Source organism: Colobus angolensis, unplaced genomic scaffold, assembly GCF_000951035.1.
Source record: "Colobus angolensis palliatus isolate OR3802 unplaced genomic scaffold, Cang.pa_1.0 Scaffold146, whole genome shotgun sequence".
Lineage (NCBI taxonomy): Eukaryota > Metazoa > Chordata > Mammalia > Primates > Cercopithecidae > Colobus > Colobus angolensis.
The window spans coordinates 6,194,477-6,208,596 of record NW_012114555.1 but is presented as its reverse complement, the minus strand read 5'-3'; the positions used below and the strand labels follow the sequence as shown (position 1 = coordinate 6,208,596).

Sequence of the window (14,120 nt, the reverse complement as noted above, 5' to 3'; positions counted from 1 at the left end):
TCTCAGGGTGAGGTATATTAAAAAGAATAGATGAACATGGTGTCTTTTTCTCATGAGCCTTTCAATCTTCTGGGGGTAAATAATACAAAATGAGTAAATACATGAAGAAAACACTTTATTTTAATGGTAAGGGCCACAAAGAAAACAATACATGATGATATGAGAGAGAATGGGTTGGTTGGGAATGGAATTTTAAACTGGAGGGTTAGAAAAGACTAAATAAGTTTGAATTGGAACTAAGACCTTAGTGGCAATGAAGAATCATAAAGTGATTGATCCAGAATGATCCAATCAGATGGAAAAGCTAGTGTAAAGACCATGAGATGGTCAAGAGCTAGCACATTCCAAGAAGATAAAGAATCTCAGTGTGCCTGGCAAATGACAAGTAAAGAGCAGGTCCTCATCATGTAGGACCTTGAAGGTCATAGAAGGATTTTTGTTATTAGGGGTCTGGTGTTCCACGTGTGTCTCCCACTTCCACCCACTTCATGCTCTCCACATGGTCTAGCATTACTCTTCCCATAGTGTCTTTGACTCTTGCTTGTCACTTCTATTCCTTGTGTTCTAGATTTGCAATCTTCCAGTGCTAGTCATATGGAAAGATCATGGGCTTTGGAATCAGACAGCCTTTGGTTCTATCCTCAGGTTCTCCTTGTATTGGCTGTGTGACTTCTGTAAAATCACATCCACAGAAAGCATCTCTTGTGATTTTATCAGCTTAAGGGTCTGGGGGTATTTCTGGCCCTCTTTCTCTGTCTCCCTTTTCCAGCCTGCCTTTAAAACCTGGAATGCAGTAAGGCTTGTATCAAAGTCTTGTTTGCTTATTCTCTAAATTCTATTCGACATCCATGATTTCAATTACCATCTCCCCATCGTTATCCAAAGTTTCCATCTCCTCTCGGATTTTTCTTTGAGCTCTTTATCTGTCTATGCAATTAACATTTCAAATCTTTCTTTGGAGGTCAAAAAAGGCAACGTAAAGTCATCATAACCAAAGTTTCATTCATTATCTTCCCTGCCACGCCCCTAAAACTTATCTATGTCCAATATTTTCTAATTCAGACATTGACAACATTCATTAAATTGTGGTAACTTTGCTTTCTTATCTCCTTCTGCACTGATAGCCGGTGAATTGCTAAATCTTGTTGATTTTTATCTGCATATCTCCTCTGTTGAATCCATCTGGTTTCCTTCATCTTCACTTAGGCCATCCAAGACCATCCTCTCATCAACTCCCTTGTGATTTACTGCAATTACTCCTAAATGCTCTTTTTGATTCCGTTCTTGCTACACTCAAATCTATTTTCCGCAGAGGTCACAGTAATCTTTTAAAAATACAAATTAGCTACAGTGACTCCCCTGCTTAAAACCCTTCGATTTTTTTGTTGTCGTTGCTGTTGGGATAAAGATCAACATTTTTAAAATCTTTAAAGGGAGCTGAATGTCTTAGGCACTACTTTGTGACTTTCTCCCCAAACATTTTTCAATATTTATCCTGCTGAACTGTCTTTTTTAAGTTCCTTAAATGCGTTGTGAGCCATTCCCATAGCTGAGCTTTCAGATGTGCTATTCTGTTTTCTTGGATTGCTCTTGTCGTTCTTCATCTAGCGCAGTAGACATCTGTCATGTTTTCTGCTGTCTAGCATTTGTTGAACACATTGGTTACATTTGAAAGATACCCAGCATTTGAAGTTTTGTCTAACCAAGGTGGAGAGTGAGATTCCCCAGGTTTCTCTGGGGGAAGGGCACAGACTTGTGTCCCACCGATCAGACTCATCCGTGTGTGGATTCAGTTCAAAAGTGAACAGCCTGACAAAGGCAGAACCTATTGTGCTGGTAAGGATGGCAGAAGAGACATCCAGCTTTTGAGAATGACAGTCCTTGTAAGGTCTAGTTTCTGGTACAGAAGTTGCCAAGATGTTGCTGTCTGCTAGGATTGCAAGAAAGTTGGATTTGGCGAGCCACATGAACTGCAGAAGCTCATGCTCATTGGGTCGTTAGCGGTTGAGGCAGTTTCTTTCCTGTTTTTTTTTCTTTGAGACGGAGTCTTGCTCTGTCACTCAGGCTGGAGTGCAGTGATGTGATCTCGGCTCACTGCAAGCTCCACCTCCTGGGTTCAAGCGATTCTCCTGCCTTAACCTCCCAAGTAACTGGGACTACAGGTGCCCGCCAACATTCCCGGCTAATTTTTTGTGTTTTTAGTAGAGACAGGGTTTCACCCTGTTAGCCAGGATGGTCTCAATCTCCTGACTCATAATCCACCTGCCTTGGCCTCCCAAAGTGCTGGGATTACCGGAGTGAGCCACCGCGTCTGGTCCGAGGCTGTTTCTTTAACCAACTAGCTCCGTGGTGTGCTTCTGAGCACTGATCCTGAGAGCTTTATTTGAGCCTGTTTTATCAGCCCAATCCCTTCTCATGCTTCAATAGCGAACTTTAGCTTCTGTTGCTTACAACCAAGAAATAGCCCTGTTGGTTAGTGCTAGGTAACTCCGACTCATTCGTGGGCATTGGGCTCTAGTTTACTCCAGGAAACTGCTCCATTAGCCCTCTTCTCCCACTTTTGCTGATTAGGGCAGATCTTCCAGTCTTGTGTGCTGTCAAGACTCAGTATGGCATGGTGGCTTCGCCTGCTGCTGCTGTTGTTACCCTGCCTATGTTCCTATCTCAACTCTCCTACTTACTTGATGTATGAATTTTGCAAAGCTTACCTAACCGCTCTGTGTATCAATTACCTTACCTATAAAATAGGGGCACTGATAATAACTATCTAACTCATAGGTTGACTGTAAAGACTAAATGGATGAATGCATACATGAAATCCTTAAAGTGGTAACTAAACATTCAATAAATGTTAACTAAAATGTTCTCTCATTACCCACTTCTTTCATTTCATACTACTTTTCACAGACAATAATTCGATATTCACAGAGTGATAATTTGATTTAGATATGCCTTCCACATAAGCTGTAAATGAAAGGCTACTTATTTTGTTCATCATTGTATTCCCAGTTCCTAGCACAACATATATTTACTTAATGGATGTAGGATGGATGTTGCAGTATCCTAAAAACCTTGAGTAATGTCATCCCAATCTCCCAGCGCACTAAAGCAGGGGAGCTTCAACAGTATCCAGTGTCCCTAGTAGAATCACCCCAAGCTCTTTGTTTTTGCTGATTATTTTTCATGACCCACAACTGACCTGTTCTCACAGAATGCAAACCCTGTCCCAGAGGCTGAACTTGCCGTCTATGCCCTGATTTCTCTGCTTCTCAGCACTGATCATTTTGTGCTGACTCTATACCCTCTGAAAGCTGTTTGAAGCCAGATGGGAGAAAGAGATGAAACAGATTTCATTCACTGCCCTCCCAGACTCTGAGAGAAATAAAAACAATAACAACAGCAAGGTAGTTTATACTGGGTGTTTACTGGGCATTATTCATTATATAATCCTACCACAATCCTATGAAAAAGATACCGTCACCCCATTTTGCAGAAGAGGAAAGTAAGTCCCAGAGGGGAAAAACAAAAGAAAGAAAGGAAAGAGAAAGGGAGGGAACAGGGTAAAGAAGGCAGCTTTTCCAATAGAAGAGAAATTCCCTTTTTGAGAAGAAATTTCGTTCCGTTAAAAGAACCTTCTGTACTGGAGGATAAGATACTGTAAAAATAATATTGATTGAGAAGTTATAGAAGATGACCCAGAACATGAACCTAGCCTCAGATCAGCTTTAATGTTTAGATTTTTGAAAATATAATTCCTTTCAACTACTTGCTATTTGCAGCCTTTTCCCTCCAAAGTCTAATGTAAGTAGTAGGAATAATACTGATAATTAAGAAATCTGTGCAGTTTTTTTCTGGTTAATTGGCATTTTCCTATAAAATATTTAAAAATTAGCTTTTGGTTTTCAAAGACTCTCTTTTCAGAAAGTCATAGTCTTTGCTATTAAGAGTTCCCGTCTGCAGGTGGGCTTCCTGCACTGGGATTATTTGGGCATTTTCACAGATGTTGTCCAGCCACTGATATTCAGCTGGAGTTGGAGCGGGGGGCGTATGATGCATTTTCTATGTTTAGATCTTCCTGACGTTGTTTTATTTTTTTTTCCAGTGAAAGGGAAAACAGCCAACATGCCAGTTTTCTTACAAAAACTGTTATCCAGCTAGAGATGCCCTCCAATTGTAATGCTCTTGTGCATTTCAACCAAACTCAAAGAAACACACTTTCAAAGTGAGTGTGGGTACAATTGCCAGAAAATTGGCTTCAAGCTGGGTCCCTGGAAGGCTTTCTTTCTCCAGCTTTGACAGGCCTTGAGAGAGGTTCTCATAAGCCCCCAGGAAGATCAGGTGGGTGGTTTGGGACTCAGAGCCCAGTTGGCAACCACTCTAAAAAGCATGGTGCATTAGCTTCCCATGGTTGCTGTAAGAAATTACCACAAACATGGTGGCTGAAAACAACAGAAATTTATTCTCTCACAGTTGTGGAGGCCAGAAGTCTAAAATTAAGGTGTCAGCAGGACTGGTTCCTTCTGGAGGCTCTAAGGGATAATTTATTCCATGCTTCTATACTGGCTTCTGGTAGCTTCTGGCAACCCTTGGTGTTCCTTGGCTTGCAGATATTTCACTCCAATCTCTGCCTCTGTCTCCACATTGTCGTCTTTCCTACATGTCTTTGCCCTTTCTCTTATCATCTAAGGACGCTTGTCATTGGATTTAGGGCACACTGTCTTCCAGGATGATCTCATCTTGAGATCCTTAATTGGATTACATTCTCAAAGACCCTTTTTCCAAATAAGGCCACGTTCACAAGTTTTGGGTAGACAGACTTATCCTTTGCAGGGGCCACCATTAACCCACACATATGGTGAATTGAGAGAACTTTTCCTGATCCACTGGGGATGAAGCTGGATTTCAACTAAGCAGTGGGCTAAAAAGGCGTTTGGCCCTGCTGAGCCAAAGCATCTTCTTAGTTTCTCAGTTATCGCCATAGATTTCTGGAAGGAGATACGGCATTTGTCAGCAGAGGCTAACTTCTCGCTGTGTCTTCACATGGACTTTCCTCTGTCCAGGTGCCTTCCTGGTGTTTATTTTACCTTGGGTTCTGCCTTCCTTATTATTTCATTTACTCTTTTTAACAACACTAGGAGTAGATAATAGTGTCTCCATTGTATTCATGAGAAATGAGAGGCTCCTTCCAGCTAGCAGCTGGTGCAGCTGGGATTAAAATGTAAGCCTGTAGAGTTCCCTTTCCAAACATGTCACCTCAGCTTTTCTGGGTTCCTAACCTTGAAGATATTTCAAGTTTGTCTCTTTTCCTTAAGCATGGTAAGTGTGGTTATTGTACAGTCTGCATGACAGTTCTAATAACTGAGTGCTTTGTGGGTTTGTTTCTGTTGTCTGTTGACTGTGGTTATTTCTTTTTCTTTATGTCATAATTTTCCATGTCTTTCTCATTATATTTGGTTATGTGCTGATGATAATACTTAAAACATTATAATAACAATTGGAGTTTTAGAATATACAGGTCACTCTTTTCAAAAATAATTTGAATGTCCATCTGCCAGGTACTTGGGGAATCTATCAGTATGCCATCACCTCAAACCAAGATCCAGACTTTACACTTGTTGAACCACCAGGGGTTAAACTCAAGACTTTCCACCAACTAGTTTGTGTCTGGCACTCTCTCACCATTACACTGAATGTTTTGTCTTTTGAGTTTGTAGTCTTCTCTGGGTGGGGTCTCATACTAGACTTCCCACCTGCTATGACTCTGAGTTTTGACAGCTAGCTTTATCCCAGGAAATAGAAAAAGATTTAGATTTTCTAAGATTGGAAAATTCCATCAGGCAAAAGTAGCTCCTGTATCTACCATCCTCAAATTCCACTTTCTTTTGTTAATTCTCTACTAACTTTTCACCTTTCCATTGTTTTGAAGAAGACTTATTTTTAAAAACTCTATTCAGCATTCTTTATTTATTTTCCTTAGGAAGGTTTCCTTGAATATTATATCTCGCCATTAGATGAACACAAAAATCTAGAGTCCTATATATTTTTTTCTCCCTGCTCATTCCTGGCACTTTATTCCTCTCTTTTTTTTTTTTTTTTTTTTTTCCTTTGTGAGGTGGCTGCTTTTTACACTGCCCTGAATTTTTCCATTGATTCTTGACATGGCAGCTTGGGTCTATGGATGAGTGTTTTTTTTTTTTTTTGATAGCTTGATAGTTTTGTCCCATCCACAGGTATCTTATATAAGCCCTAGACCATCCTGAAAACAAAGACTACCTCTGTTTATAAATTGCAGAAAAATAAATTCCACTGATGTTGGGCTTCCAATTTCTAGAGTTTTGTAATGTGACAAACACAAGCATAATTAGGATGTTTCATAAACCAGTAATTAAAAAGATTCTGTCTCTTATCATAAAATAATGAGTTTCTAAAATAACGTCTCTATATATGTGAGTATACACACACGTAGTGAAGAATTAAATTTTGCCCAAAGAGTGGTTTGGTTTTTGCACTCAGCTTCTAAGAGGCCATCTATGTCATAATTGATAAAAATCTCTTTGTTTAGGTTGGGAGCTCATCACATCAGGAAGACCAATCACATTTAACGTGGAGGCTTTAGGTTCCTGGCATCAGGTAACCAGGAAACTGAGTTAATCCACTTGGGTCATCCATTGATCAATCCTCCTTTGTAATAAAGCCCTTGTGATGGTTAATACTGAGTGTCAACTTGATTGAATTGAAAAATGCAATATTGATCCGGGGTGTGTCTGTGAGGGTGTTGCCAAAGGAGATTAACTTTTGAGTCAGTGGGCTGGGGAAGGCAGACCCACCCTTAATTAGGTGGGCACCATCTAATCAGCTGCCAGCAAATGTAAAACAAGCAGAAAAACGTGAAGAGACAAGACAGGCCTGGCCTGCCAGCCTATGTCTTTCTCCCATGTTGGATGCTTCCTGCACTCAAACATTGGACTCCATGTTCTTCAGTTTTGGGACTCAGACAGCCACTCCTTGCTCCTCAGCTTGCAGACAGGCTATTGTGGGCCTTGTGATTGTGTAAGTTAATACTTTATATATAAAGCATAGTTTATATACATATATATCCTATTAGTTCTGTCCCTCTAAGAGAACCCTGACCAATACAGCCCCCCATAAAAACTCTGGACACTGAAGCTCACGTGTGCTTTTCTGATTGGCAATTCTCTATGTGTATCATGCATGTTAAGACCAGGAAGACAATGCATCTGACTCCCAGGGGAGAGGATATGGAAACTTCATGTTTGGAACCCCTCAGATCCTGTGCTATGCATTTCTTTCTTTAGCCAGTCTCCCTCTCTTCCTGCAACAAATCAGAACTGTGAATATAACAGGTTTTTGTGAATTTCGTGAGTCTTTTTAGCAAATTACCAAAACTGAGGGAGGTTTTGTCAAACCATTGATCTTGTGGTTGGTATCACAGTGAGGTCAGTCTTATGGTTGATGTTATGCCCTCAACCTTTTCAGTCTGGCTAACTAGGCAGTGTGCTTATGTGTGTGTGTGTGTGTGTGTGTGTGTGCATGTGTAGAGTACAACAGTAGCACAGGGTTTTGTTTTTTTGTTTTGTTTTTTTTTTGATAGAGCCTCACTCAGTCACCCAGGCTGCCTCCTGGATTCAAGCAAGTCTCCTGCCTTAGCCTCCCATTTAGATGGGACTACAGGCACATGACACCATGCCTGGCTAATTTTTGTGCTTTTAGTAGAGATGAGGTTTCACCATGTTGGCCAGGATGGTCTCGAACCCCTGACCTCAGGTGATCCGCCCATTTTGGCCTCCCAAAGTGCTAGGATTACAGGCATGAGCCACCGCACCTAGGCCGCATAGGGTATTTATAATTAGAACAGCCTGAGGGAAGCTATAACATATTAGCAAGGCTTAGATATTTCTCTTACATTTTTATTTCCAACCTGCTTACTGTGAGACGTTTTCCACTGGTCTTGTAGTCTAAACCCACACCCTGACTTTGTGATGCACGTCGTTTTTATCCTAGTGTACTCCATACTCACCCAAAGCTCCTGTGTTTATTTTGACTCCAACTCTGGAAACAGAAAGTGAACTCATAGAAGTGTTTTTTTTTTCTTGGCAAGATTTAGGACCTCATAAATCATGGTGGCAAGAAATGTAATGATGGTCTCTTTCGGTTCTTGAGGAGATTGGAAGAGGAGAGGCGTGCAGGTTCCAACGTGGTTTTATAATTTTTCCCAGTGGTGGCACAGTGAGGAAGATTCCAGCAGACTAGTTCCTCAGTCCTAACTAGGTAGTAATTCTCTACTTGAATGTTCTTGCAATGAAAATGCACAGACATTCACCAGTGTCACTCGGGCAGGGCAGTTTAGTGCCTGCTGCGGAACTCCTGGCAGTTAACAGTGAAATTGTCAAGATTTCCTTTTTGTTCCCTTCCAAGCAGGCAAGGCATCGTTTTTGTCTAGTGGTTTAGCACATGAATCAATCCTTTTATGTGTGTTCAGTGGGACCATGTGTGTTTTCAGAAACTGTCTGGCTTTATACCTGGCAGGATTTCTTGTTGGGCAGTAGTTCTGCAAATGAGAAAGAAAATATGCAGATTCTCACATGTCTCTAGATTGAATTACAAGGCAAAAGAGACTATTGTGGTTGGCCTGGTATTTGGCTTATATATATATATATATATATATATATTTTTTTTTTTTTTTTGAGTTGGAGTCTTACTCTGTTGCCCAGGCTGGAGTGCAATGGCATGATGTCGGCTCACTGCAACCTCTGCCTCCCAGGTAAAAGTGATTCTCCTGCCTCAGCCTCTCAAGTAGCTGGGACCACAGGTAACCACTACCATGCCCAGCTAATTTTTGTAATTTTGGTAGAGACAGGGTTTCACCATGTTGGCCAGGCTGGTCTCAAACTCCTGACCTCAGGTGATCCAGCCACCTCAGCCTCCCAAAGTGCTGGGATTGAAGGCATGAATCACCGTGCCTGGCCAGCTCATTTTGATTCTTAGAAATATGCCATCAGTACTAAAACTGGGTTCTTAAAAAATAAATTATATAAAACATTGATATTTTCCAGATTATAACTGACAAAGGGAGGAGGAGACACACATAGCAAATGTGGACAGGTAGGAGAAAAAGGGTATCTAGTAATGATTTATTCCTGCACAGCTTAATCTTCTTATTGCTATATTTCTTATTTCTCAACAATATTTATTTAAGAAGAGCTAATATGTAAATTCGTACAACCACTATGGAGTACAGTGTAGAGGTTCCTCAAAAAACTAAGAATAGAACCACCATCCGGCCATCCCACTGCTGGGTATGTACCCCAAAGAAAGGAAATCAGTGTAGGCCAGTGTTTGTTACAGCACTATTCACAATAGCCAAGATTTGGAAGCAACCTAACCATTAATCAATGAACGGATAAAGAAAATGTGGTACATATACACAGTGGAGTACTATTCGGCCATAAAAAGAGCAAGATCCTATTATTTGCAACAACACGGATGGAACTGGAGGACATTATGTTAAGTGAAATAAGCCAGTCACTGAAAGACAAACTTCACATGTTCTCACTTATTTGTGGGAGCTAAAATTTAAAACTATTGAACTCATGGAGACAGAGAGTAGAATGATAGTTACCAGAGACTGGGAAGGGTAGTGGAGGGTTTGTAGGAGGGGGCAAAGTGGGAATGGTTAATGGGTATAAAAAACAGAAAGAAAGAATAAAACCTAGTTGTTGATAGCACAACAGGGTGACTACAGTCAACAATAATATAATTCTACATTTAAAAATAATTAAAAGTATAATTGGATTGTTTGTAACACGAAGGATAATGCTTAAGGGGATGGATACATGAGACACTTTGATATAGACACACCAGGTGTAATAATAACATCATGGTAGATCACATCAGTTACCGTGTCTTCGTGGTTGGTGTCACAGTGAGGACAGTCTTATGGTTGCCGTGCCCTGTGCCATTTGCCATGATGTGGTTATTACACATTGCATGCCTATATCAAAATATCTCAGGTACCCCATAAATATATACACCTACTATGCACTCACAAAAATTGAAAATTAAAAAAAAAATTAAAGGAGTCAATCCAGCTTGGCTTAATTCCTGCCTCAAGGCTATTTATAAAAAACTCTCTAAGCAAAGCAGATCTTACACCTCCATGCACAAATGTTGAGGGGGTTATATGTCAAACTGTTGGGGGTCTTTTGTCTACAGAATATCCATAGAAAAAAATTCCAAGAATGTTTGGAGACCAACACATGTGTAGTGGAATATGGATATAGTGCTTTTAAGAGAACTGAAAGACAAAATGGACACCAATGAAAAAATTAAAGGTTAAGTATTGCCCTGCTGAATATTTAACTAGAGGGGTCATTTTGGTTGAAAGCAATCTCTGAAACAATTAAAATATGATTTAGTGTATGAATGTTTACTCTCACCCAGCTTATTTAGAAATATATCCACCTTATAAGGCAACTGGCCTTTTCATTTAACTTCTCTACTGAAAAATGGATATTTGGTGTTTTAGGAAGCGTATCCCATAGGTTGGGGTTATCTATTCTGGTTTTAAAAAAGAAAATGCGCAATGCAAGGACTCACAAGACCTCAGAGTTTTGCCAAGCTTGAAATGCTAAGAAAATGTAAGCTAAATTCCCTGAATAAAGTGATGGAAATCAGTGTGAAACTATGTGGAGAATAGTTATATGCATTGAATCTACATTTTGATGTCTTAACATGGAGTCTGTGGATGGGCTTCTGGGCATCCACAAATAAAATTACATCAAATATTTATGTATGTATACACTTAGTGGAGAGATGCTCCATTGCTTTGGCTCTTAAAGGGCTTAAGCACCATTTTGAGTTTAGGTGTGGGGCAAAGGGGATGTGCTGTAGATGGAAAGTTTTGTCCCCTGCAACCCCTCAACAAATTCATATTGACATCTTAGCTCCCAGTATCCCAAAGGTGGGGCCTTTGGGTGGTGATTAAGTCATGTGGATGGAGCCCTCATAAATGGGATAAGTGCCCTTATAAGAAGAGCTATGAGAGAGCTCCCTGGCCCCTTCTGCCATATGAGGACACAGCAAGAAGACACTCATCTATGAATAGGATACAGTCCCACACAAGACACCAAATCTGTTGCCACCTTGATCTTGGACTTCCCAGCCTTCAGAACTGTGAGAAATACATTTTTTCTCTTTAGAAGTCACCCAGTATATGGTGTGCTGTTATGGCCACTGTATCAGACTAAGAAAGGATGCCATAGCATTTCTGTACTCCCTCAGTCTAGGATATAGTCATGGCTAAAGCTGCGTGCTGACCCTTGACTCTTTCCATTTTGGACACTCTTTCTCTTCAGAATTATAAGACATGTCTCAGTTTGACCATTGGGACAGCAGGTAACCTCTGAGGCTTCCTCAGGCATGCTACTGTTATCTCTTCCAATTTTCTAGTGGACTCTCTGGAATATCTGGAGGCTGTACTTAGAAACGGAAAAGTGTCTTTATTGGGTACCCTTCTAGGTACCAGAGAGGACCTTGTGCGTGTGTCCTTGTGCCTGAAAAGTGGTAGGTACTGAAAAACTGTTCATTGAGTAAATGAATGAATAAAGCAAATTTGAAATGAATGAATAGCCGAATAATTAGAATAATATATAACAATTAATTGAATTAAGCCCCAGCTTGATTCAAGCAGAAAACTGGAAAAGGGGATTTTAAAAATAGACAAATAAAAATTGGATGTATTTAAGGTGTACAACATGATGCTTTGGTATATGTACAGCATTGTAGAATGGCTAAATCAAGCTAATTAGCACACATTACCTTACATACTTATCTCTTTTTTTGGAAAAGGGGGATAGAGAACAGGTTTTGTCTTCTCCCACTGTGATCTCCTGCAAAGACGGAGAAAGAGATCCAGACTGTTCATGAGTGATTTTGTCTGTGTTCTCATAAGGCCTTCCCAGAAATGATGATTTTCTTTTTTTTAAATTTCAGCTATCCAACTTGATAAAGTCAATCTTCAAGTATACTGTGCATGGTCTCTTCTGGATAACTTTGAGTGGAACCAGGGATACAGCAGCCGATTTGGTCTCTTCCATGTTGATTTTGAAGACCCAGCTAGACCCCGAGTCCCTTACACATCAGCCGAGGAATATGCCAAGATCATCCGAAACAATGGCCTTGAAGCACATCTGTAGGCAACATGGCTGAGAGATACAGGAGAGGCCTCTGCTTTTGAAAAGGAGATCTGCTTTGGTGATGATCTTTCAGGCAATCTCAACTTACTTCTGTAATCAACATCTAATATCAGTGGATCTGTGATTATAAAGTCTGAATATGTAATGCCTCGTGAAGTATTTAATAATGGCCTTTATTTGTATTCGGATCAATTAGATTTTTTTAAAAAGTAGAAGAGAAAACCACTAACCTTGATTTTTATATTGCAAAATCAGATAGACCTGGAAACGTAAATTTAAATCCTTAGACATTTTTCTAGAAAAAAAAATGCAAAGTTTATAAAGATAAAATACCCATGATTTGCAACTGTAACAGGTGATCATTTATTATAAGAGTACCTGTTTGTGAACTTAATCATTCCGGTTCCATAAGCTATTTTTGCTTAGGAGATCCACCGTCATGTGATCCATAATTTTTCTACACAAAAAATCAAAGTTAAAAGTTAGTCACATTATACAGTTATGCATTCATTTCAACAAAATAGTGAATTGATAATCTATTTGTTAATATATTCGGCACATATTTTGTGTGTTTGGACAAGTACATCTCCCTTTTGCCTAATGAACTTTTGAAAAGTAATAAAATAATAGAATAAATTAGACTTTCAATGGCAGAAAAAGTATTTGAGTGTTGATGTTCAGTAAAAACACAGATTCCTACTGCAGAGTGGTGCCAAATTAAAAGCCAAGTGATACGCAGGGCATAATTTCCACTTTTGAATATTTCTTTAAAGTTTAGAACCTTAAGAGCCTCCTGAAAAATAACATGAAGTGGATGACCAACCTCAGTGTAAGCAGAGGTGGGGTGGGGATTTATTACCCTGGTAATTGAAATGTCTGAGATTGGTATGGGGTTGACTGGAGATGAACATTTTGCTGAACTTCCTAAGGTAGGGATCAGGAGGAGAGTCAGGGCTCCTTCTGGACTCCATGTCTCCCCTCCAGCAAACCCTTCACATATGTGGAGCTTGACCTTTCACATCCATATTTCAGTAGAGTTTACTAAGCACCTAGTTACCTATTAGACTTGAAGCTAAGAGGTTTAACTATGATCATCCCCATTTTGCAGACTGAGAAACTGAGGCCATACTGTTGTGCATCTTTCTCAAGGCATTTGGGTTCTGATTAACTGAACTTGACACTTCCTTGGCATCAGCCCTATTCTCACATTGTGGCAAACTGTAGTTTGAGGTACTGTGGAAGTCTTCCCTGCATTTTCTGAAGACAGGAACAAAGAAATAGAGGTGTGGAGTTGCCTTATGCGGGAGGAAGGGAAAATGGTTTTTTGTGTTCAACCCCTGCTTCCCTGAAGAAACGGCACATGCTTTTGGCATTCTCGTAAGGCTTTTGGCCCTGAGCAGATGCTCTGTCATTTTTTTTTTTTCTTTTATAAACTGTGGTCAATTTCTGGATCATTCTCATGTTCATAATCAGGGAATTATTTACAGCAAAGAAACACACTCCCAGTAACTTTGGACAGAGTGAGAAAGAAATGGTTGTAGTAGTTCAATAAACATGGATGCACTGGGGAAAATTACATTAAGATTAAAATGGTATACAGAGGAAATTCTATTACATCTTTGCCACTGGTTTGTTATTTTTATTGTTCAATGAGACATTATCTCACAATTTGTGTTCATTTAAGAAGCACATTTCCAAATCTTATTTCATTCCTCTCCTATCCAGCCTGTCTTTTTCATTTTTACCATGTATCTTATTTACAATTTATGTGCCCTTTTATATTATCTTGCAAGAAAACTGAGTTTTCCTTTTAATTAGGATGTTGCTTTGAATATTACTTATCCTACAGGGCATATTTACAAGTTTTACAACAATACAAATGAGCACTGTATTTTCGTGACCAAA

At 39.7% G+C, this 14,120-nt stretch overlaps 1 protein-coding gene across 2 annotated transcripts in view; it reads left to right on the top strand.

The window, feature by feature from the left end:
* LOC105507235 (cytosolic beta-glucosidase) overlaps positions 1-12,874 on the top strand; it is a 130,462-nt gene extending 117,588 nt beyond the window's left edge. For both annotated transcript variants that reach the window (XM_011935662.1, XM_011935661.1), the window contains one exon: positions 12,013-12,874. In XM_011935662.1, the coding sequence (XP_011791052.1) occupies positions 12,013-12,215 (203 nt within the window). In that variant the 3' untranslated portion in view covers positions 12,216-12,874. The remainder of the gene's footprint in view (positions 1-12,012) is intronic.
* Positions 12,875-14,120: the final 1,246 nt, after the last annotated feature.